Source organism: Oncorhynchus keta, unplaced genomic scaffold (assembly GCF_023373465.1).
Source record: "Oncorhynchus keta strain PuntledgeMale-10-30-2019 unplaced genomic scaffold, Oket_V2 Un_scaffold_187_pilon_pilon, whole genome shotgun sequence".
NCBI lineage: Eukaryota > Metazoa > Chordata > Actinopteri > Salmoniformes > Salmonidae > Oncorhynchus > Oncorhynchus keta.
The window spans coordinates 80,001-106,288 of NW_026290840.1; the positions used below are offsets into that span (position 1 = coordinate 80,001).

General features: G+C 46.3%; 1 protein-coding gene across 2 annotated transcripts in view; it reads right to left on the reverse strand.

The window, feature by feature from the left end:
* Nucleotides 1-26,288, reverse strand: part of phip (pleckstrin homology domain interacting protein) — a 129,321-nt gene that overhangs the window by 24,666 nt on the left and 78,367 nt on the right. Inside the window, exons 23-31 of one of the 2 annotated variants that reach the window (XM_052514659.1) lie at nucleotides 25,390-25,493; nucleotides 21,593-21,800; nucleotides 21,203-21,313; nucleotides 18,145-18,252; nucleotides 11,240-11,364; nucleotides 10,938-11,020; nucleotides 8,219-8,330; nucleotides 5,686-5,747; nucleotides 4,502-4,654 (exon numbers count right to left, since the gene is read on the reverse strand). In XM_052514659.1, coding sequence (XP_052370619.1) covers nucleotides 4,502-4,654; nucleotides 5,686-5,747; nucleotides 8,219-8,330; nucleotides 10,938-11,020; nucleotides 11,240-11,364; nucleotides 18,145-18,252; nucleotides 21,203-21,313; nucleotides 21,593-21,800; nucleotides 25,390-25,493 — 1,066 coding nt within the window. Of the gene's footprint in view, nucleotides 1-4,501; nucleotides 4,658-5,685; nucleotides 5,748-8,218; nucleotides 8,331-10,937; nucleotides 11,021-11,239; nucleotides 11,365-18,144; nucleotides 18,253-21,202; nucleotides 21,314-21,592; nucleotides 21,801-25,389; nucleotides 25,494-26,288 lie in introns of both variants that reach the window. The other variant, XM_052514658.1, reaches the window with a different exon arrangement.

A 26,288-nucleotide genomic window follows, 5' to 3' on the forward strand; every position in this document is an offset into this window, starting at 1 on the left:
ATTGACCATGTGTCGTCAATGGGCTCTACAGTGCATTCTGGGCAATTCAATGCTGATGAGGGCATGAATTACGTCAACAAGAAATACAACATTATAAATATTTTCAGAGATGTGAGATAATGGGTTTGTCCTGTGTAATTGCTTTGGAATAGTACGCAGATTGGAGACAGGATGCTGGGTGGAGTATGTCTAGTACGTGGATTGGAGACAGGATGCTGGGTGTGGGATGTCTAGTACGTAGATTGGAGACAGGATGCTGGGTGTGGGATGTCTAGTACGTAGATTGGAGACAGGATGCTGGGTGTGGGATGTCTAGTACGTAGATTGGAGACAGGATGCTGGGTGTGGGATGTCTAGTACGTAGATTGGAGACAGGATGCTGGGTGGGGGATGTCTAGTACGTAGATTGGAGACAGGATGCTGGGTGTGGGATGTCTAGTACGTAGATTGGAGACAGGATGCTGGGTGTGGGATGTCTAGTATGTAGATTGGAGACAGGATGCTGGGTGGGGGATGTCTAGTACGTAGATTGGAGACAGGATGCTGGGTGGGGGATGTCTAGTACGTAGATTGGAGACAGGATGCTGGGTGTGGGATGTTTAGTACGTAGATTGGAGACAGGATGCTGGGTGTGGGATGTTTAGTACGTAGATTGGAGACAGGATGCTGGGTGTGGGATGTCTAGTACGTAGATTGGAGACAGGATGCTGGGTGTGGGATGTTTAGTACGTAGATTGGAGACAGGATGCTGGGTGTGGGATGTCTAGTACGTAGATTGGAGACAGGATGCTGGGTGTGGGATGTCTAGTATGTAGATTGGAGACAGGATGCTGGGTGGGGGATGTCTAGTACGTAGATTGGAGACAGGATGCTGGGTGGGGGATGTCTAGTACGTAGATTGGAGACAGGATGCTGGGTGTGGGATGTCTAGTACGTAGATTGGAGACAGGATGCTGGGTGGGGTATGTCTAGTACGTGGATTGGAGACAGGATGCTGGGTGTGGGATGTCTAGTACGTAGATTGGAGACAGGATGCTGGGTGGGGGATGTCTAGTACGTGGATTGGAGACAGGATGCTGGGTGGGGGATGTCTAGTACGTAGATTGGAGACAGGATGCTGGGTGGGGGATGTATAGTACGTAGATTGGAGACAGGATGCTGGGTGGGGGATGTTTAGTACGTAGATTGGAGACAGGATGCTGGGTGTGGGATGTCTAGTACGTGGATTGGAGACAGGATGCTGGGTGTGGGATGTTTAGTACGTAGATTGGAGACAGGATGCTGGGTGTGGGATGTCTAGTACGTGGATTGGAGACAGGATGCTGGGTGGGGGATGTCTAGTACGTAGATTGGAGACAGGATGCTGGGTGTGGGATGTTTAGTACGTAGATTGGAGACAGGATGCTGGGTGTGGGATGTCTAGTACGTAGATTGGAGACAGGATGCTGGGTGTGGGATGTCTAGTACGTGGATTGGAGACATGATGCTGGGTGGGGGATGTCTAGTACGTAGATTGGAGACAGGATGCTGGGTAGGGGATGTCTAGTACGTAGATTGGAGACAGGATGCCGGGTGTGGGATGTCTAGTACGTGGATTGGAGACAGGATGCTGGGTGTGGGATGTCTAGTACGTGGATTGGAGACAGGATGCTGGGTGGGGGATGTCTAGTACGTAGATTGGAGACAGGATGCTGGGTGGGGGATGTCTAGTACGTAGATTGGAGACAGGATGCTGGGTGGGGGATGTCTAGTACGTAGATTGGAGACAGGATGCTGGGTGGGGTATGTCTAGTACGTAGATTGGAGACAGGATGCTGGGTGGGGGATGTCTAGTACGTAGATTGGAGACAGGATGCTGGGTGGGGGATGTTTAGTACGTGGATTGGAGACAGGATGCTGGGTGTGGGATGTCTAGTACGTGGATTGGAGACAGGATGCTGGGTGGGGGATGTTTAGTACGTGGATTGGAGACAGGATGCTGGGTGGGGGATGTCTAGTACGTAGATTGGAGACAGTATGCTGGGTGGGGGATGTCTAGTACGTAGATTGGAGACAGGATGCTGGGTTTGGGATGTCTAGTACGTAGATTGGAGACAGGATGCTGGGTGTGGTATTATACGTTTCTCCATTCATTGACCGCTGGGATTTCCTTCTTTCTAAGTATCTCTGGATTTAACAACATACAGTTGAAGTCAGAAGTTTACAGACACTTAGGTCGGAGTCATCAAAACTAGTTTTTCAACCACTGCACACATTTCTTGTTAACAAACTATAGTTTTGGCAAGTCGGTTAGAACACCTACTTTGTACATGACACAAGTAATTTTTTCAATAATTGTTTACAGACAGATTATTTCACTTTTAATTCACTGTATCACAATTCCAGTGGGTCAGAAGTTTACATATGACTTTTCCTTTAAACAGCTTGGATTACTCAAGAAAATTATGTCAATCCAGGCACTTGTCATCTCCCGTCTGGATTACTGCAACTCGCTGTTGGCTGGGCTCCCTGCCTGTGCCATTAAACCCCTACAACTCATCCAGAACGCCGCAGCCCGTCTGGTGTTCAACCTTCCCAAGTTCTCTCACGTCACCCCGCTCCTCCGCTCTCTCCACTGGCTTCCAGTTGAAGCTCGCATCCGCTACAAGACCATGGTGCTTGCCTACGGAGGTGTGAGGGGAACGGCACCTCAGTACCTCCAGGCTCTGATCAGGCCCTACACCCAAACAAGGGCACTGCGTTCATCCACCTCTGGCCTGCTCGCCTCCCTACCACTGAGGAAGTACAGTTCCCGCTCAGCCCAGTCAAAACTGTTCGCTGCTCTGGCCCCCCAATGGTGGAACAAACTCCCTCACGACGCCAGGACAGCGGAGTCAATCACCACCTTCCGGAGACACCTGATACCCCACCTCTTTAAGGAATACCTAGGGTAGGATAAGTAATCCTTCTCACCCCCCCCCCCACTAAAAAATTTAGATGCACTATTGTAAAGTGGCTGTTCCACTGGTTGTCATAAGGTGTATGCACCAATTTGTAAGTCGCTCTGGATAAGAGCGTCTGCTAAATGACTTAAATGTAAATGTAATGTCATGGCTTTAGAAGCTTCTGATAGGCTAATTGACATAATTTTAGTCAATTGGAGGTGTACCTGTGGATGTATTTCAAGGCCTACCTTCAAACTCCGTGCCTCTTTGTTTGACATCACGGGAAAATCAAAAGAAATCAGTCAAGACCTCAGACAAAATAATTGTAGACGTCCACAAGTCTGGTTCATCCTTGGAAGCAATTTCCAAATGCCTGAAGGTACCACATTCATCTGTACAAACAATAGTACGCAAGTATAAACCCAATGGGACCACGCAGCTGTCATACCGCTCAGGAAGGAGAGACGTTCTGTCTCCTAGAGATGAACGTACTTTGGTGCGAAAAGTGCAAATCAATCCCAGAACAACAACAAAGGACCTTGTGAAGATGCTGGAGGAAACGGGTACAAAAGTATCTATATCCACAGTAAAGTCCTATATTGACATAACCTGAAAGGCCGCTCAGCAAGGAAGAAGCCACTGCTCCAAAACCGCCATAAAAAAGCCAGACTAAAGTTTGCAACTGCACATGGGGACAAAGATCGTACTTTTTGGAGAAATGTCCTCTGGACTGATGAAACAAAAATAGAACTGTTTGGCCATAATGACCATCGTTATGTTTGGAGGAAAAATAGGGAGGCTTGCAAGCTGAAGAACACCATCCCAAACGTGAAGCACGGGGGTGGCAGCATCATGTTGTGGGGGTGCTTTGCTGCAGGAGGGACTGGTGCACTTCACAAAATACATGGCATCATGAGAAAGAAAAATTATGTGCATATACTGAAGCAACATCTCAAGACATCAGTTAGGAAGTTAAAGCTTGGTCGTAAATGGGTCTTCCAAATGGACAATGACCCCAAGCATACTTCCAAAGTTTTGGCAAAATGGCTTAAGGACAACAAAGTCAAGGTATTGGAGTGGCCGTCACAAAGCCCTGACCTCAATCCTATAGAACATTTGTGGGCAGAACTGAAAAAGTGTGTGTGAGCAAGGAGGCCTACAAACCTGACTCAGTTACACCAGCTCTGTCAGGAGGAATGGGCCAATATTCACCAAACTTATTGTGGGAAGCTTGTGGAAGGCTACCCAAAACGTTTGACCCAAGTTAAACAATTTAAAGGCAATGCTACCAAATACTAATTGAGTGTATGTAAATTTCTGACCCACTGGGAAATAAATCAAATCAGAAATAAATAATTCTCTCTACTATTATTCTGACATTTCATATTCTTAATATAAAGTGGTGAACCTAACTGACCTAAAACATGGAATTTTTACAAGGATTAAATGGAATTGTGAAAAACTGAGTTTAAATGTATTTGGCGAAGGTGTATGTAAATTTCCGACTTCAACTGTATCTCATGATGTCAGAGTGTGTCAGCTGTGTGTCACTGTGTCTTGTGGTGATGAGGTCATACCGAGTGTGGTAAGCTGGTCGATGGCGTTGACGATGCGTTGACACTCGTGGTTCCGCGTGGCGGCGCCCCACTCCCCCTCCAGGGGAACATACAGCAGCTCTCTCTGCTCCTCCTCCGTTAGAGGAACGCTCTGACCCAGCTCCTCTGGAAACACTACTGATGGACCACACATCATCAGAACAACAGACTACTGATGGACCCACACATCATCAGAACAACAGACTACTGATGGACCACACATCATCAGAACAACAGACTACTGATGGACCACACATCATCAGAACAACAGACTACTGATGGACCACACATCATCAGAACAACAGACTACTGATGGACCACACATCATCAGAACAACAGACTACTGATGGACCACACATCATCAGAACAACAGACTACTGATGGACCCACACATCATCAGAACAACAGACTACTGATGGACCCACACATCATCAGAACAACAGACTACTGATGGACCCACACATCATCAGAACAACAGACTACTGATGGACCACACATCATCAGAACAACAGACTACTGATGGACCCACACATCATCAGAACAACAGACTACTGATGGACCACACATCATCAGAACAACAGACTACTGATGGACCACACATCATCAGAACAACAGACTACTGATGGACCCACACATCATCAGAACAACAGACTACTTACTGATGGACCACACATCATCAGAACAACAGACTACTGATGGACCCACACATCATCAGAACAACAGACTACTGATGGACCCACACATCATCAGAACAACAGACTACTGATGGACCACACATCATCAGAACAACAGACTACTGATGGACCACACATCATCAGAACAACAGACTACTGATGGACCACACATCATCAGAACAACAGACTACTGATGGACCCACACATCATCAGAACAACAGACTACTGATGGACCACACATCATCAGAACAACAGACTACTGATGGACCCACACATCATCAGAACAACAGACTACTGATGGACCACACATCATCAGAACAACAGACTACTGATGGACCACACATCATCAGAACAACAGACTACTGATGGACCACACATCATCAGAACAACAGACTACTGATGGACAACACATCATCAGAACAACAGACTACTGATGGACCACACATCATCAGAACGATACACAGGTGTTTAACAAGTGTGTGTGTGTCCTACCCTCGTTGGGGATAGGCTCCATGTCCCAAGGACTCATCTTCTCTGTGTCACCATTATCCCAGCTAGACAGGACACACATTATCAGCATCATTATAATCCAGCTGGACAGGACACACATTATCATCATCATCATTATCCCAGCTAGACAGGAAACACATTATCATCATCGTTGTCGTCATTATCCCAGCTAGACAGGAAACACATTAGCATCATTATCACAGCTAGACAGGAAACACATCATCATTTATCATCATTATCCCAGCTAGACAGGAAATACATTATCATAATCATTGTCCCAGCAAGACAGGACACATTATCATCATCGTTATCCCAGCTAGACAGGAAACCCATTATCGTCATCATTATCCCAGCGAGACAGGAAACACATTATCATCATCATTATCCCAGCTAGACAGGAAATACATTATCATCATCATCATTATCCCAGCTAGAAAGGAAGCACATTATCATCATTGTGATCATCATCATCATTATCCCAGCTAGACAGGCCACACATTATCATCATTGGCATCATCATTATCCCAGCTAGACAGGACACACATGATCATCATCATCAATATCCCAACTAGACAGGAAATACATTATCATCATCATCATTATCCCAGCTAGAAAGGAAACACATTATCATCATCAATATCCCAGCTAGACAGGAAACACATTATCATCATTGGCATCATCATTATCCCAGCTAGACAGGAAACACATTATCATCATCATCAATATCCCAGCTAGACAGGAAACACATTATCATCATCATCATTATCCCAGCTAGACAGGAAACACATTATCATCATCATCATTATCCCAGCTAGAAAGGAAACACATTATCATCACGCTAAAGGATTATAACAGGTGTTGATGTTTGTGTTTTTGTAAAATCGATAAAAACAAACAAAACAAAAAAAATGAGTATCAAGGATGTTTCATGTCATAAAGGTTAATGCAGGGTTATAACCTACCAGATGATGTATTACTGGAACAGTCTGTCTGGAGTTATGAAAGGTTATAGGGTTATGAAGGCTCAGATGTGTTATAACCTACCAGATGTAGTAAAACGAACAGTCTGTCTGGTGTTATGAAGGGTTATAGGGTTATGAAGGCTCAGAGGTGTTATAACCTACCAGATGTAGTAAAACGAACAGTCTGTCTGGTGTTATGAAGGGTTATAGGGTTATGAAGGCTCAGAGGTGTTATAACCTACCAGATGATGTATTACTGGAACAGTCTGTCTGGAGTTATGAAAGGTTATAGGGTTATGAAGGCTCAGATGTGTTATAACCTACCAGATGTAGTAAAACGAACAGTCTGTCTGGTGTTATGAAGGGTTATAGGGTTATGAAGGCTCAGAGGTGTTATAACCTACCAGATGATGTATTACTGGAACAGTCTGTCTGGAGTTATGAAAGGTTATAGGGTTATGAAGGCTCAGAGGTGTTATAACCTACCAGATGTAGTAAAACGAACAGTCTGTCTGGTGTTATGAAGGGTTATAGGGTTATGAAGGCTCAGAGGTGTTATAACCTACCAGATGATGTATTACTGGAACAGTCTGTCTGGAGTTATGAAGGGTTATAGGGTTATGAAGGCTCAGAGGTGTTATAACCTCCCAGATGATGTATTACTGGAACAGTTTGTCTGGTGTTATGAAGGGTTATAGGGTTATGAAGGCTCAGAGGTGTTATAACCTCGCAGATGATGTATTACTGGAACAGTCTGTCTGGAGTTATGAAGGGTTATAGGGTTATGAAGGCTCAGAGGTGTTATAACCTACCAGATTATGTATTACTGGAACAGTCTGTCTGGTGTTATGAAGGGTTATAGGGTTATGAAGGCTCAGAGGTGTTATAACCTCCCAGATGATGTATTACTGGAACAGTCTGTCTGGAGTTATGAAGGGTTATAGGGTTATGAAGGCTCAGAGGTGTTATAACCTCCCAGATGATGTATTACTGGAACAGTCTGTCCGGAGTTATGAAGGGTTATAGGGTTATGAAGGCTCAGAGGTGTTATAACCTACCAGATGTAGTAAAACGAACAGTCTGTCTGGTGTTATGAAGGGTTATAGGGTTATGAAGGCTCAGAGGTGTTATAACCTACCAGATGATGTATTACTGGAACAGTCTGTCTGGAGTTATGAAGGGTTATAGGGTTATGAAGGCTCAGAGGTGTAATAACCTACCAGATTATGTATTACTGGAACAGTTTGTCTGGTGTTATGAAGGGTTATAGGGTTATGAAGGCTCAGAGGTGTTATAACCTACCAGATGATGTATTACTGGAACAGTTTGTCTGGTGTTATGAAGGGTTATAGGGTTATGAAGGCTCAGAGGTGTTATAACCTACCAGATGTTGTGAACACTGGAACAGGCTGCCTGGCATTATACAGAGTTATAGGGTTATTGAGGCTCATAGAGTTGTTATAACATACCAGACATTGTAGCATTGGAAAAGGCTGTCTGGCATTATACAGGATTATAGGTTTATGAAAGTTCATAGAGATGTTATAACCTACCAGACGTTGTAGCATTGGAACAGGCTGTCTGGGTACTCTGGTTGGAAGGGCTCCTGGTCCTCAATGGTCCCGAACCACCAGGCATCGTCTATGACCGACCTGAACCTGTCACCTGGATGGGACAAGGTCACTTCTAATTACAACACCACCAGGTATCATCTACCACTGACCTGAACCTGTCACCTGGATGGGACAAGGTCACTTCTAATTACAACACCACCAGGTATCATCTACCACTGACCTGGACCTGTCACCTGGATGGGACAAGGTCACTTCTAATTACAACACCACCAGGTATCATCTACCACTGACCTGAACCTATCACCTGGATGAGACAAGGTTATTGCTAATTACAACACCACCAGGTATCATCTACCACTGACCTGAACCTGTCACCTGGATGGGACAAGGTCACTTCTAATTACAACACCACCAGGTATCATCTACCACTGACCTGAACCTGTCACCTGGATGGGACAAGGTCACTTCTAATTACAACACCACCAGGGATCATCTACCACTGACCTGAACCTGTCACCTGGATGGGACAAGGTCACTTCTAATTACAACACCACCAGGTATCATCTATCACTGACCTGAACCTATCACCTGGATGAGACAAGGTTATTTCTAATTACAACACCACCAGGTATCATCTACCACTGACCTGAACCTGTCACCTGGATGAGACAAGGTCATTTCTAATTACAACACCACCAGGTATAATCTACCACTGACCTGAACCTGTCACTTGGATGGGACAAGGTCACTTCTAATTACAACACCACCAGGTATAATCTACCACTGACCTGAACCTGTCACCTGGATGGGGCAAGGTCACTTCTAATTACAACACCACCAGGTATCATCTACCACTGACCTGAACCTGTCACCTGGATGGGACAAGGTCACTTCTAATTACAACACCACCAGGTATCATCTACCACTGACCTGAACCTGTCACCTGGATGGGACAAGGTCACTTCTAATTACAACACCACCAGGCATCATCTACCACTGACCTGAACCTGTCACCTGGATGAGACAAGGTCATTTCTAATTACAACAACACCAGGTATCATCTATCACTGACCTGAACCTGTCACCTGGATGGGACAAGGTCACTTCTAATTACAACACCACCAGGTATCATCTACCACTGACCTGAACCTGTCACCTGGATGGGGCAAGGTCACTTCTAATTACAACACCACCAGGTATCATCTACCACTGACCTGAACCTGTCACCTGGATGGGACAAGGTCACTTCTAATTACAACACCACCAGGTATCATCTACCACTGACCTGAACCTGTCACCTGGATGGGACAAGGTCACTTCTAATTACAACACCACCAGGTATCATCTACCACTGACCTGAACCTGTCACCTGGATGGGACAAGGTCACTTCTAATTACAACACCACCAGGTATCATCTACCACTGACCTGGACCTGTCACCTGGATGGGACAAGGTCACTTCTAATTACAACACCACCAGGTATCATCTACCACTGACCTGAACCTATCACCTGGATGAGACAAGGTTATTGCTAATTACAACACCACCAGGTATCATCTACCACTGACCTGAACCTGTCACCTGGATGGGACAAGGTCACTTCTAATTACAACACCACCAGGTATCATCTACCACTGACCTGAACCTGTCACCTGGATGGGACAAGGTCACTTCTAATTACAACACCACCAGGTATCATCTATCACTGACCTGAACCTATCACCTGGATGAGACAAGGTTATTTCTAATTACAACACCACCAGGTATCATCTACCACTGACCTGAACCTGTCACCTGGATGGGACAAGGTCACTTCTAATTACAACACCACCAGGTATCATCTACCACTGACCTGAACCTGTCACCTGGATGGGACAAGGTCACTTCTAATTACAACACCACCAGGTATCATCTATCACTGACCTGAACCTATCACCTGGATGAGACAAGGTTATTTCTAATTACAACACCACCAGGTATCATCTACCACTGACCTGAACCTGTCACCTGGATGAGACAAGGTCATTTCTAATTACAACACCACCAGGTATAATCTACCACTGACCTGAACCTGTCACTTGGATGGGACAAGGTCACTTCTAATTACAACACCACCAGGTATAATCTACCACTGACCTGAACCTGTCACCTGGATGGGACAAGGTCACTTCTAATTACAACAACACCAGGTATCATCTACCACTGACCTGAACCTGTCACCTGGATGAGACAAGGTCATTTCTAATTACAACACCACCAGGTATCATCTACCACTGACCTGAACCTGTCACCTGGATGGGACAAGGTCACTTCTAATTACAACACCACCAGGTATCATCTACCACTGACCTGGACCTGTCACCTGGATGGGACAAGGTCACTTCTAATTACAACACCACCAGGTATCATCTACCACTGACCTGGACCTGTCACCTGGATGGGACAAGGTCACTTCTAATTACAACACCACCAGGTATCATCTTCCACTGACCTGAACCTGTCACCTGCATAGATACAATGATGAGACCTCTATCCATCTCTATGGCCTACCCAAAACGTCATAGATACAATGATGAGACCTCTATCCATCTCTATGGGCCAACCACAAACACCATAACGGCATAGATACCATGATGAGACCTCTATCCATCTCTATGGGCCTAACCACAGACACAGAGCCTTTAGAAAGAGACTGACCTATGGTCCAGTTGTGGTCTCTCGCATCATCAAACTGCTGCCGCAGAACCAGGAAGTCAATCACGTCAGGCATGTCGTGGTATCTATGACAACACACATATACCACGTTAGTAACACACAAACACAGAAACACAGTCACAATTGTGCACACACACACACACACACACACACACACACACACACACACACACACACACACACACACACACACACACACACACACACACACACACACACACACACACACACACACACACACACACACACACACACACAGAGAGCACAGAGTAAGCTATGGTTACTTCATGGAGAAGGAGCCACCAGTCAGCTTGCCAGTATCAGGGTCCAGGAAGGCCAGTTTGAGGCAGCAGAGAGAGGGGAGACCAACCTCATACTTTAGCCCTACTATCTTCACCAGCTCCTGCTCCTACAGAGAGAACACACCACACACACACACACACACACACACACACACACACACACACACACACACACACACACACAGTTGTTTCTTGAGGTCAGGGTGATTTAGTAATTTAGCTGACAATCTTATTCATGTCTTTTCCTTGTGTGAGTGGTGGGGGTGGTGGTGTGTGTTAGTGTGTGTTAGTGTGTGTGTGTGTTAGTGTGTGTGTGTGTTAGTGTTAATGTGTGTTAACGTGTGTTAGTGTTTGTGGGTGTGTGTGTTAGTGTGTGTTAATGTGTGTTTGTGTGTGTTACTGTGTGTTAATGTGTGTTAGTGTGTGTGTTAGTGTGTGTTAGTGTGTGTTAGTGTGTTAGTGTGTGTGTGTTAGTGTGTTTGTTAGAGTGTGTTAGTGTGTGTGTAGGGTGTGTTAGTGTGTTTGTTAGAGTGTGTTAGTGTGTCTTAAGTGTGTTAGTGTGTGTGTTAGTGTGTGTTAGTGTGTGTTAGTGTGTGTTAGTGTGTGTTAGTGTGTGTGTTAGTGTGTGTGTGTGTGTGTTAGGTGTATGTGTTAGTGTGTGTGTGTTAGTGTGTGTGTTAGGTGTGTGTATGTTGTTAGTGGGTAGTGTTAGTGTGTGTTAGTGTGTGTGTGTTAGTGTGTTTGTTAGTGTGTGTGTTAGTGTGTGTGTTAGGTGTGTGTTAGTGTGTTTGTTAGTGTGTGTGTGTTAGTGTCTTAATGTGTGTTAGTGTGTGTGTGTTGTTAGTGTGTGTAGTGTGTGTAGTGTGTGTTAGTGTGTTTGTTAGGGTGTGTTAGTGTGTAGTTAATGTGTGTTAGTGTGTGTTAGTGTGTGTTAGTGTGTTAGTGTTGTTTGTTAGTGTTGTGTGTTAGTGTATGTGTAGTGTGTGTTAGTGTGTGTGTTAGTGGTTAGTGTGTGGTGTTAGTGTGTGTTAGTGTGAGTGGGGGGGTGTTAATGTGTGTGTTAGTGTGTGTAGGGTATGTTAGTGTGTGTGTTAGTGTGTGTAGGGTATGTTAGTGTGTGTGTTAGGGTATGGAGTGGGGGGGTGGTGTTAATGTGTGTTAGTGTATGTAGTGGGGGGTGTTAATGTGTGTTAGTGTGTAGTGGTATGTTAGTGTGTGTTAGTGTGTGTAGTGTTATGTAGTGTGTGTGTAGGGTTAGTGTGTGTTAATGTGTGTTAGTGTACGTAGTGGGGGTGTTAATGTGTGTGTTAGTGTGTAGGGTATGTTAGTGTGTGTGTTAGTGTGTGTAGGGTATGTTAGTGTGTGTGTTAGTGTGTGTTAGGGTGTGTTAGTGTGTGTTAGTGTGTGTTAGGGTGTTTGTTAGTGTGTGTTAGGGTATGGAGTAGGGGTGTTAATGTGTGTTAGTGTATGTAGTGGGGGGTGTTAATGTGTGTTAGTGTGTGTAGTGGGGGTGTTAGTGTCTGTTAGTGTATGTGGGGTTAATGTGTGTTAGTGTGTGTAGTGGGGGTGTGTGTTAGGGTGTGTGTTAGTGTATGTAGTGGGGGGGTGTTAATGTCTGTTAGTGTATGTAGTGGGGTGTTAGTGTGTGTAGTGGGGGTGTGTGTTAGTGGGTGTGTTAGTGTATAGTAGTGTGTTAATGTCTGTTAGTTTGTGTAGGGTGTGTTAGTGTGTGTAGGGGTGTGTGTTAGTGTGTAGTGGGGGTGTGTGTTAGTGTGTTAGTGGGGTGGTGTGTTAGTGTGTGTAGTGGGGTGGTGTGTTAGTGTGTGTAGTGGGGTGGTGTGTGTTAGTGTGTGCAGTAGTGTGTTAGTGGGGTGGTGTGTTAGTGGGGTGGTGTGTTGGTGTGTGTAGTGGGGTGGTGTGTTAGTGTGTGTAGTGGGGGTGTGTGTTAGTGTGTGTAGGGTGTGTTAGTGTGTGTAGTGGGGTGGTATGTTAGTGTGTTAGTGGGGTGGTGTGTTAGTGTGTGTAGTGGGGTGGTGTGTTTGTGTGTGTAGGGTGTGTTAGTGTGTTAGTGGGGTGGTGTGTTAGTGGGGTGGTGTGTTTGTGTGTGTAGGGTGTGTTAGTGTGTTAGTGGGGTGGTGTGTTAGTGGGGTGGTGTGTTAGTGTGTGTAGTGGGGTGGTGTGTTTGTGTGTGTAGGGTGTGTTAGTGTGTTAGTGGGGTGGTGTGTTAGTGGGGTGGTTTGTTAGTGTGTAGTGGGGTGGTGTGTTAGTGTGTGTAGTGGGGTGGTGTGTTAGTGTGTGTAGTGGGGTGGTGTGTTAGTGTGTGTAGGGTGTGTTAGTGGGGTGGTATGTTAGTGTGTTAGTGGGGTGGTGTGTTAGTGTGTGTAGGGTGGTGTGTTAGTGGGTGGTGTGTTAATGTGTGTAGGGTGTGTTAGTGTGTTAGTGGGGTGGTGTGTTAGTGTGTGTAGTGGGGTGGTGTGTTAGTGTGTGTAGGGTGTGTTAGTGTGTTAGTGGGGTGGTGTGTTAGTGTGTAGGGTGTGTTCGTGTGTTAGTGGGGTGGTGTGTTAGTGTGTTAGTGGGGTGGTGTGTTAGTGTGTTAGTGGGGTGGTGTGTTAGTGTGTTAGTGGGGTGGTGTGTTAGTGTGTGTAGTGGGGTGGTGTGTGTGTGTAGTGTGTGTAGTGGGGTGGTGTGTTAGTGTGTGTAGGTGTGTGTTAGTGTGTTAGTGGGGTGTGTTAGTGTGTGTGGGGGGTGTGTTAGTGTGGGTGGGGTGGTGTGTTAGTGTGTGTACTGGGGTGGTGTGTTAGTGTGTAGTGGGGTGGTGTGTTAGTGTGTGTAGTGGGGTGGTGTGTTAGTGTGTGTAGGGTGTTAGTGTGTTAGTGGTGGTGGTGTGTTAGTGTGTGGGGTGGTGTGTTAGTGTGTTAGTGTGGGGTGGTGTGTTAGTGTGTGTAGGGTGTGTTAGTGTGTAGTAGGGGGGTGGTGTGTTAGTGTGTGTAGTGGGGTGGTGTGTTAGGTGGTGGTGTGTTAGTGTGTTAGTGGGGTGGTGTGTTAGTGTGTGTAGTGGGGTGGTGTGTTAGTGTGTTAGTGGGGTGGTGTGTTAGTGTGTAGTGGGGTGGTGTGTTAGTGTGTGTAGTGGGGTGGTGTGTTAGTGTGTGTAGGGGTGTGTTAGTGTGTGTAGTGGGGTGGTGTGTTAGTGTGTGTAGTGGGGTGGTGTGTTAGTGTGTAGTGGGGTGGTGTGTTAGTGTGTGTAGGGTGTGTTAGTGTGTGTAGTGGGGGTGGTGTGTTAGTGTGTGTAGTGGGGTGTGTGTGTTGGTGTGTGTTAGTGGGGTGGTGTGTTAGTGTGTGTAGTGGGGGGGTGTGTTAGTGTGTGTGTGGGGTGGTGTGTTAGTGTGTGTAGTGGGGTGGTGTGTTAGTGTGTGTAGTGGGGGTGTGTGTTAGTGTGTGTGGGGGTGTGTGTTAGTGTGTGTAGTGGGGTGTGTGTGTTAGTGTGTGTGTGGGGTGGTGTGGTGTGTGTAGTGGGGTGGTGTGTTAGTGTGTGTAGTGGGGTGGTGTGTTAGTGTGTGTGTGGTATGTGTGTGTGTTAGTGTGTGTGTGGGGGTGTGTGTGTTGTGTGTGTGGGGGGTGTTAGTATGTGTGTGGGGGGTGTGTTAGTGTGTGTGGGGTGGTGTGTTAGTGTGTGTAGTGTGGGGGGTGTGTTGGTGTGTGGGGGTGTGTAGTGTGTGTGTGGGGGGGTGTGTTAGTGTGTGTGGGGTGGTGTGTTAGTGTGTGTGGGGTGTGTTAGTGTGTTGTGTGTGTGTGTGTGGGTGTGTATGTTAGTGTGTTAGTATGTGTGGGGTGGTGTGTTAGTATGTGTGTGGGGGTGTGTGTGTTGTGTGTGTGGGGGTGTTGTATGTGTGGGGTGGTGTGTTAGTATGTGTGTGGGGTGTGGTATGTGTGTGTGTGTGTTAGTATGTGTGTTAGTGTGTATGTGTGTGGGGGTGGTGTGTGTGGGGGGTGTGTTAGTGGTGTGTGGTGTGTTAGTATGTGTGTGTGGGGGTGTTAGTGTGTGGGGGGTGTGTTAGTATGTGTGTGGGGGGTGTGTTAGTGTGTTGGGGGGTGTGTTAGTATGTGTGTGGGGTGGTGTGTTAGTATGTGTGTGGGGGGTGTGTGTTAGTAGTGTGTGTAGTGGGGGTGTGTTAGTATGTGTGTGGGTGGTGTGTTAGTGTGTGTGTGGGGGGTGTGTTAGTATGTGTGTGTGGGGTGTGTTAGTATGTGTGTGGGTGGTGTGTTAGTGTGTGTGTGGGGTGTTGTTAGTGTGTGTGTGGGGGGGTGTGTTAGTGTGTGTAGTGGGGGGTGTGTTAGTGTGTGTGGGGGTGTGTTAGTGTGTTAGTATGGTGGTGTGTTAGTGTGTGTGGGGGGGTGTGTTAGTGTGTGTGGGGGGTGTGTTAGTGTGTGTGGGTGGTGTGTTAGTGTGTTGTGTGGGGTGGTGTAGTATGTGTGTGTGTAGTATGTGGTGTGTTAGTATGTGTGTGGGGGGTGTGTTAGTGTGTGTGTGGGGTGGTGTGTTGGGGGGTGTGTGTGTGGGGTGTGTTAGTGTGTGGGGGTGTGTGTTAGTATGTGTGTTAGTGTGGTATGTGTGTGGGGGGGTGTGTTAGTATGTGTGTGTGGGGGTGAGTGTGTGGTGTGTGTGTGTGGGGGTGTGTGTGTTATGTGTGTGGGGGTGTTGTGTGTGTGTGTAGGGTGGTGTGTTAGTGTGTGTGTGGGGGGTGTTAGTGTGTGTGGGGGGTGTGTTAGTGTGTGTGGGGTGGTGGTGTGTGTGGGGGGTGTGTTAGTATGTGTGGGGGGTGTGTTAGTATGTGTGTGGGGGTGTGTTAGTATGTGTGTGTGGGGGTGTGTTAGTATGTGTGGGGGTGTGTTAGTGTGTGTGGGGGGTGGTGTGTTAGTATGTGTGTGGGGGTGGGTATGTGTGTGGGGGTGTGTTAGTATGTGTGTGTGGGGGTGGTGTTGTATGTGTGTGGGGGGTGTGTTAGTGTGTGTAGTGGGGGGGTGTGTTGGTGTGTGGGGTGTGTGTTGTGTGTGTGGGGGGTGTGTTAGTGTGTGTGTGGGGGTGTGTGTTAGTATGTGTGTGGGGGGGTGTGTTAGTATGTGTGTGGGGGTGTGTTAGTATGTGTGTGGGGGGTGTTGTATGTGTGTGGGGGGTGTGTTAGTATGTGTGTGGGGGGGTGTGTTAGTATGTGTGGGGGGGTGTTAGTATGTGTGTGGGGGGTGTTAGTATGTGTGTGTGGGGGGTGTGTTAGTATGTGTGTGTGGGGGGTGTTAGGTATGTGTGTGGGGGTGTGTTAGTGTGTGGGGGTATGTGTGTGGGGGGTGTTAGTATGTGTGTGGGGGGGTGTGTTAGTATGTGTGTGGGGGGTGTGTTAGTATGTGTGTGTGGGGGGTGTGTTAGTATGTGTGTGGGGGGGTGTGTTAGTATGTGTGTGGGGGGGTGTGTTAGTATGTGTGTGGGGGTGTGTTAGTATGTGTGTGGGGGGGTGTTAGTATGTGTGTGGGGGTGTGTGTTGTATGTGTGGGGGGTGTGTTAGTATGTGTGTGTGGGGGGTGTGTTGTTAGTATGTGGGGGTGTGTTAGTATGTGTGTGGGGGGGTGTTAGTATGTGTGTGGGGGGTGGTGTTAGTATGTGTGTGTGGGGGTGTTGGTATGTGTGTGGGGGTGTGTTAGTATGTGTGTGTGGGGGGTGTTGGTATGTGTGTGGGGGGTGTTAGTATGTGTGTGGGGGTGTGTGTTAGTATGTGTGTGGGGGTGTGTTAGTATGTGTGTGGGGGGTGTTAGTATGTGTGTGGGGGTGTGTTAGTATGTGTGTGGGGGTGTGTGTTAGTATGTGTGTGTGGGGGGTGTGTTAGTATGTGTGTGTGGGGGGTGGTGTTAGTATGTGTGTGGGGGGTGTTAGTATGTGTGTGGGGGGGTGTGTTAGTATGTGTGTGTGTGTGGGGGGGGTGTTAGTATGTGTGTGGGGGTGTGTTAGTATGTGTGTGGGGGGGGGGTGTGTGGTATGTGTGTGGGGGTGTGTTAGTATGTGTGTGTGTGGGGGGTGGTGTTAGTATGTGTGTGGGGGGTGTTAGTATGTGTGTGGGGGGGTGTGTTAGTATGTGTGTGGGGGTGTGTTAGTATGTGTGTGGGGTGTGTTAGTATGTGTGTGTGGGGGGTGTTAGTATGTGTGTGTGGGGGGGGTGTTAGTATGTGTGGGGGGTGTGTTAGTATGTGTGTGTGGGGGGGGTGGTATGTGTGGACACCTGGTGTTAGTATGTGTGTGTGTGGGGGTGGTGTTAGTATGTGTGTGTGTGGGGGGTGTGTTAGTATGTGTGTGTGTGGGGGGTGCTGGTATGTGTGTGTGGGGGTGTGTTAGTACACCAGTGTGTTAGTATGTGTGTGGGGGGTGGTGTTAGTATGTGTGGGGGGGTGTGGTATGTGTGTGGGGGGTGTGGGGGGTGTGTTATGTGTGGGGGGTGTGTTAGTATGTGTGTTGGGGTGGTCTGGTATGTGTGTGGGGGGGGTGTTGGTATGTGTGTGTAGGGTGTTAGTATGTGTGTGGGGGGTAGTGTGTGTGTGTGTGGGGGGTGTGTTGTGTAGGACATGTGTGTGGGGGGGGTGTTAGTATGTGTGGACAACACACTGGTTAGTGACACCTGGTTACACACTGTGTGTGTGGACAACACACTGTTAGGACACCTGTGACAACACACTGTTAGGACATGTGGACAACACACTGTTAGGACACCTGGACAACACACTGTTAGGACACCTGACAACACACTGTTAGGACACCTGGACAACACACTGTTAAGACACCTGGACAACACACTGTTGGGGGTGTGACAACACACTGTTGGGGGGTGCTGGTAACACACTGGGGTTACCCGTGGCTCCATCTTGTGCCAGGGTTGTTTCTTAGGGTTGATGCTGTAGATCTGGTTCTGTTTGGTCATCTCTACATACGCCTCATGACCCTGACGGAAGTAGTAAACCTGGACAACACAACACACTGTTAGGACACCTGGACAACACACTGTTAGGACACCTGGACAACACACTGTTAGGACACCTGGACAACACACTGTTAGGACACCTGGACAACACACTGTTAGGACACCTGGACAACACACTGTTAGGACACCTGGACAACACACTGTTAGGACACCTGGACAACACACTGTTAGGACACCTGGACAACACACTGTTAGGACACCTGGACAACACACTGTTAGGACACCTGGACAACACACTGTTAGGACACCTGGACAACACACTGTTAGGACACCTGGACAACACACTGTTAGGACACCTGGACAACACACTGTTAGGACACCAGGACAACACACTGTTAGGACACCTGGACAACACACTGTTAGGACACCTGGACAACACACTGTTAGGACACCTGGACAACACACTGTTAGGACACCAGGACAACACACTGTTAGGACACCTGGACAACACACTGTTAGGACACCAGGACAACACACTGTTAGGACACCTGGACAACACACTGTTAGGACACCTGGACAACACACTGTTAGGACACCTGGACAACACACTGTTAGGACACCTGGACAACACACTGTTAGGACACCAGGACAACACACTGTTAGGACACCTGGACAACACACTGTTAGGACACCTGGACAACACACTGTTAGGACACCTGGACAACACACTGTTAGGACACCTGGACAACACACTGTTAGGACACCTGGACAACACACTGTTAGGACACCTGGACAACACACTGTTAGGACACCTGGACAACACACTGTTAGGACACCTGGACAACACACTGTTAAGACACCTGGACAACACACTGTTAGGACACCTGGACAACACACTGTTAGGACACCTGGACAACACACTGTTAGGACACCTGGACAACACACTGTTAGGACACCTGGACAACACACTGTTAGGACACCTGGACAACACACTGTTAGGACACCTGGACAACACACTGTTAGGACACCTGGACAACACACTGTTAGGACACCTGGACAACACACTGTTAGGACACCTGGACAACACACTGTTAGGACACCTGGACAACACACTGTTAGGACACCTGGACAACACACTGTTAGGACACCTGGTTGGACACACTGTTAGGACACCTGGACAACACACTGTTAGGACACCTGGACAACACACTGTTAGGACACCAGGACAACACACTGTTAGGACACCTGGACAACACACTGTTAGGACACCTGGACAACACACTGTTAGGACACCTGGACAACACACTGTTAGGACACCTGGACAACACACTGTTAGGACACCTGGACAACACACTGTTAGGACACCTGGACAACACACTGTTAGGACACCAGGACAACACACTGTTAGGACACCTGGACAACACACTGTTAGGACACCTGGACAACACACTGTTAGGACACCTGGACAACACACTGTTAGGACACCTGGACAACACACTGTTAGGACACCTGGACAACACACTGTTAGGACACCTGGACAACACACTGTTAGGACACCTGGACAACACACTGTTAGGACACCTGGACAACACACTGTTAGGACACCTGGACAACACACTGTTAGGACACCTGGACAACACACTGTTAGGACACCTGGACAACACACTGTTAGGACACCTGGACAACACACTGTTAGGACACCTGGACAACACACTGTTAGGACACCTGGACAACACACTGTTAGGACACCTGGACAACACACTGTTAGGACACCTGGACAACACACTGTTAGGACACCTGGACAACACACTGTTAGGACACCTGGACAACACACTGTTAGGACACCTGGACAACACACTGTTAGGACACCTGGACAACACACTGTTAGGACACCTGGACAACACACTGTTAGGACACCTGGACAACACACTGTTAGGACACCTGGACAACACACTGTTAGGACACCTGGACAACACACTGTTAGGACACCTGGACAACACACTGTTAGGACACCTGGACAACACACTGTTAGGACACCTGGACAACACACTGTTAGGACACCAGGACAACACACTGTTAGGACACCTGGACAACACACTGTTAGGACACCTGGACAACACACTGTTAGGACACCTGGACAACACACTGTTAGGACACCTGGACAACACACTGTTAGGACACCTGGACAACACACTGTTAGGACACCTGGACAACACACTGTTAGGACACCTGGACAACACACTGTTAGGACACCTGGACAACACACTGTTAGGACACCTGGACAACACACTGTTAGGACACCTGGACAACACACTGTTAGGACACCTGGACAACACACTGTTAGGACACCTGGACAACACACTGTTAGGACACCTGGACAACACACTGTTAGGACACCTGGACAACACACTGTTAGGACACCTGGACAACACACTGTTAAGACACCTGGACAACAACACTGTTAGGACACCTGGACAACACACTGTTAGGACACCTGGACAACACACTGTTAAGACACCTGGACAACACACTGTTAAGACACCTGGACAACACACTGTTAAGACACCTGGACAACACACTGTTAGGACACCTGGACAACACACTGTTAAGACACCTGGACAACACACTGTTAAGACACCTGGACAACACACTGTTAGGACACCTGGACAACACACTGTTAGGACACCTGGACAACACACTGTTAGGACACCTGGACAACACACTGTTAGGACACCTGGACAACACACTGTTAGGACACCTGGACAACACACTGTTAGGACACCTGGACAACACACTGTTAGGACACCTGGACAACACACTGTTAGGACACCTGGACAACACACTGTTAGGACACCTGGACAACACACTGTTAGGACACCTGGACAACACACTGTTAGGACACCAGGACAACACACTGTTAGGATACCTGGTTGGCTGGCTGGGGGGCTGGTTGGCTGGCTGGGTGGGTGTGTGTGTGAGTATGCGTTACCTCATCTCCCATCTGTGGTATATAGGGACATCTCCGAGGGACTGTGTCTGTGATCCAGGCTGACGGAAGCCACTCCTCTAGAGTTAGTCCCTCTTCCTGGAACTCTACCCTCTGAGAGACAGAGAGAGAGAGGTAGAGAGAGACACAGAGAGAGACAGAGAGAGAGAGAGAGAGAGAGGGAGAGAGACAGAGAGAGAGAGAGAGAGAGAGAGAGAGAGAGAGAGAGAGAGAGAGAGAGAGAGAGAGAGAGAGAGAGAGGGAGAGAGAGAGAGAGAGAGAGGGAGGGAGAGAGAGAGAGAGAGAGATGGGGAACAAGAGAGGGATGTAACTTGAAAATAAAATTCTGTAATCAGAGACAGTCATTCTGAGACACAGGAAGACAACACACACCTTCCTCCTCTCCTTTGGCTTTTTCTTCTTTGGTAGCGCTCCATCTTTGTCTGCTTTGTCTTTCTTCCTGTCTCTTTTTCCCTCTCTCTTCTTCTCTCCATCCTCCTCAGAGCTGCTGCTCTTCTTTTTCACCTTCACGCTCTTCTTCGGTGGTTCCAGGTTGATCCCTGCATCTGCTGTCCAGTCAGAGTAGTCACTGGAGTAGTCACTATAGCAACAGAGTAAGCATAGTAGTCAGTACGGGGAGGCAGGTAGCCTCCGTTCTGTCGTTCTGTCACTGAACAAGGCAGTTAACCCACTGTTCCTAGGCCGTCATTGTAAATAAGAATTTGTTCTTAACTGACTTGCCGAGTTAAATAAAGATTTGAACAATTATATTACAAATCTAACATCAGGGTTATTACTATAGCAACAGAGTAATCTGAGGAGTCACTATATCAACAGAGTAATCTGAGTAGTCACTATAGCAACACTGGTTGTCTGAGTAGTCACTATATCAACAGAGTAATCTGAGTCGTCACTATAGCAACATTGGTAGTCTGAGTAGTCACTATATCAACAGAGTAATCTGAGTAGTCACTATATCAACAGAGTAATCTGAGTAGTCACTATAGCAACATTGGTAGTCTGAGTAGTCACTATATCAACAGAGTAATCTGAGTAGTCACTATAGCAACACTGGTAGTCTGAGTAGTCACTATATCAACAGAGTAATCTGAGTAGTCACTATAGCAACATTGGTAGTCTGAGTAGTCACTATAGCAACATAGTAATCTGAGTAGTCACTATATCAACAGAGTAATCTGAGTAGTCACTATAGCAACACTGGTAGTCTGAGTAGTCACTATAGCAACACTGGTTGTCTGAGTAGTCACTATATCAACAGAGTAATCTGAGTAGTCACTATATCAACAGAGTAATCTGAGTAGTCACTATAGCAACACTGGTAGTCTGAGTAGTCACTATAGCAACAGAGTAATCTGAGTAGTCACTATATCAACAGAGTAATCTGAGTAGTCACTATATCAACAGAGTAATCTGAGTAGTCACTATATCAACAGAGTAATCTGAGTAGTCACTATAGCAACACTGGTAGTCTGAGTAGTCACTATATCAACAGAGTAATCTGAGTAGTCACTATATCAACAGAGTAATCTGAGTAGTCACTATATCAACAGAGTAATCTGAGTAGTCACTATAGCAACACTGGTAGTCTGAGTAGTCACTATAGCAACACTGGTATTCTGAGTAGTCACTATAGCAACACTGGTTGTCTGAGTAGTCACTATATCAACAGAGTAGTCTGAGTAGTCACTATATCAACAGAGTAATCTGAGTATTCACTATAGCAACATTGGTAGTCTTAGTAGTCACTATAGTAACAGAGTAATCTAAGTAGTCACTATAGCAACACTGGTAGTCTGAGTAGTCACTATATCAACACTGGTAATCTGAGTAGTCACTATATCAACAGAGTAATCTGAGTAGTCACTATATCAACATAGTAATCTGAGTAGTCACTATAGCAACACTGGTAGTCTGAGTAGTCACTATAGCAACACTGGTAGTCTGAGTAGTCACTATATCAACATAGTAATCTGAGTAGTCACTATATCAACAGAATAATCTGAGTCGTCACTATAGCAACACTGGTAGTCTGAGTAGTCACTATAGCAACACTGGTAGTCTGAGTATTCACTATATCAACAGAGTAATCTGAGTAGTCACTATATCAACAGAGTAATCTGAGTAGTCACTATATCAACAGAGTAATCTGAGTAGTCACTATAGCAACACTGGTAGTCTGAGTAGTCACTATATCAACAGAGTAATCTGAGTAGTCACTATAGCAACAGAGTAATCTGAGTAGTCACTATAGCAACACTGGTAATCTGAGTAGTCACTATATCAACAGAGTAATCTGAGTAGTCACTATAGCAACACTGGTAGTCTGAGTAGTCACTATATCAACAGAGTAATCTGAGTAGTCACTATATCAACATAGTAATCTGAGTAGTCACTATAGCAACACTGGCAGTCTGAGTAGTCACTATATCAACAGAGTAATCTGAGTAGTCACTATATCAACATGGTAGTCTGAGTAGTCACTATATCAACAGAGTAATCTGAGTAGTCACTATATCAACAGAGTAATCTGAGTAGTCACTATATCAACAGAGTAATCTGAGTAGTCACTATAGCAACACTGGTAGTCTGAGTAGTCACTATATCAACAGAGTAATCTGAGTAGTCACTATATCAACAGAGTAATCTGAGTAGTCACTATAGCAACACTGGACCCTATCCCCTCCTCTCTTCTCCAGTCTCATATCTGAGTAGTCACTATAGCAACACTGGTAGTCTGAGTATTCACTATATCAACAGAGTAATCTGAGTAGTCACTATATCAACAGAGTAATCTGAGTAGTCACTATATCAACAGAGTAATCTGAGTAGTCACTATAGCAACACTGGTAGTCTGAGTAGTCACTATAGCAACACTGGTATTCTGAGTAGTCACTATAGCAACACTGGTATTCTGAGTAGTCACTATAGCAACACTGGTAGTCTGAGTAGTCACTATAGCAATACTGGTATTCTGAGTAGTCACTATATCAACAGAGTAATCTGAGTAGTCACTATATCAACAGAGTAATCTGAGTAGTCACTATATCAACAGAGTAATCTGAGTAGTCACTATAGCAACAGGTAATCTGAGTAGTCACTATATCAACAGAGTAATCTGAGTAGTCACTATATCAACAGAGTAATCTGAGTAGTCACTATATCAACAGAGTAATCTGAGTAGTCACTATAGCGACACTGGTAGTCTGAGTAGTCACTATAGCAACACTGGTAGTCTGAGTAGTCACTATATCAACAGAGTAATCTGAGTAGTCACTATAGCAACACTGGTAGTCTGAGTAGTCACTATAGCAACACTGGTAGTCTGAGTAGTCACTATAGCAACACTGGTAGTCTGAGTTGTCACTATAGCAACACTGGTATTCTGAGTAGTCACTATAGCAACACTGGTAGTCTGAGTAGTCACTATAGCAACACTGGTATTCTGAGTAGTCACTACAGCAACAAAGTAGTCTGAGTAGTCACTATAGCAACACTGGTATTCTGAGTAGTCACTATAGCAACACTGGTAGTCTGAGTAGTCACTATAGCAACACTGGTTGTCTGAGTAGTCACTATAGCAACACTGGTTGTCTGAGTAGTCACTATAGCAACACTGGTTGTCTGAGTAGTCACTATAGCAACACTGGTATTCTGAGTAGTCACTATAGCAACACTGGTAGTCTGAGTAGTCACTATATCAACAGAGTAGTCTGAGTAGTCACTATAGCAACACTGGTTGTCTGAGTAGTCACTATAGCGACACTGGTAGTCTGAGTAGTCACTATAGCAACACTGGTAGTCTGAGTAGTCACTATAGCAACACTGGTAGTCTGAGTAGTCACAATAGCAACACTGGTAGTCTGAGTAGTCACTATAGCAACACTGGTATTCTGAGTAGTCACTATAGCAACACTGGTAGTCTGAGTAGTCACTACAGCAACACAAGTAGTCTGAGTAGTCACTATAGCAACACTGGTTGTCTGAGTAGTCACTATAGCAACACTGGTTGTCTGAGTAGTCACTATAGCAACACTGGTTGTCTGAGTAGTCACTATAGCAACACTGGTTGTCTGAGTAGTCACTATAGCAACACTGGTAGTCTGAGTAGTCACTATATCAACAAAGTAATCAGAGTGACTATATAGCAGTCTGTGTGTGTTGGTTCCTACCTGGAGCTGCTGTGGTCTTCAGGCCAGGGCTCCTTCTCTTCTTCCTCCTTCTCCTCCTCTGAAGAGTTCCCATTCACAGGGTTAGGATGCACATCTACCTCTCCCTGGAGAGAGAGAGACGGGGGAGTAGAGGAGGGAGAGGGAGGAGTGGGGGGCAGAGGAGAAGGGGGAGTAGAGGAGGGAGATATAGATGAAGAGAGAAAGAGAAAAAGAGAGGTGGAGAGACAAGGGGAGTGAAAGAGGGGATTTCACCGTCATAAGCACAACATACAGTAAATGTTTTACAAAGCATGTATAACAGTGAGACATTATCCACCACGTTGAATACTAAATAAACATGAGCTTTATAAAGGGTTGATTAATGAGCCATAACAGTGAGACATTATCCACCACGTTGAATACTAAATAAACATGAGCTTCATAGAGGGTGACATGTTGGGCTGAATGATGGCATACTCTCTAAAGTCATGTTAGTCACATGACACCTAATCTCATTCCCAGACACCAGGAAGGCCTGGTGGAACAACGCATCAAAGTTGGCCTTTATTAGTTAGGGTTCAAATCTAATTTTTATGAGATAGATGGTGGAAATGGGTTGAGCCATCATTATGACTTTCTGATTGTGATAAGTACTTTACTCAGTGAGGTCACTACTATAGGGGCGGCAGGGTAGCCTAGTGGTTAGAGCGTTGGACTAGTGACCGGAAGGTTGCCAGTTCAAACCCCCGAGCTGACAAGGTACAAATCTGTCGTTCTGCCCCTGAACAGGCAGTTAACCCACTGTTCCCAGGCCGTCATTGAAAATAAGAATTTGTTCTTAACTGACTTGCCTGGTTAAATAAAGGTAAAATAAAAAGAAATCAAATAAAAATAGAATTCAATATAGTCACAACGTTACA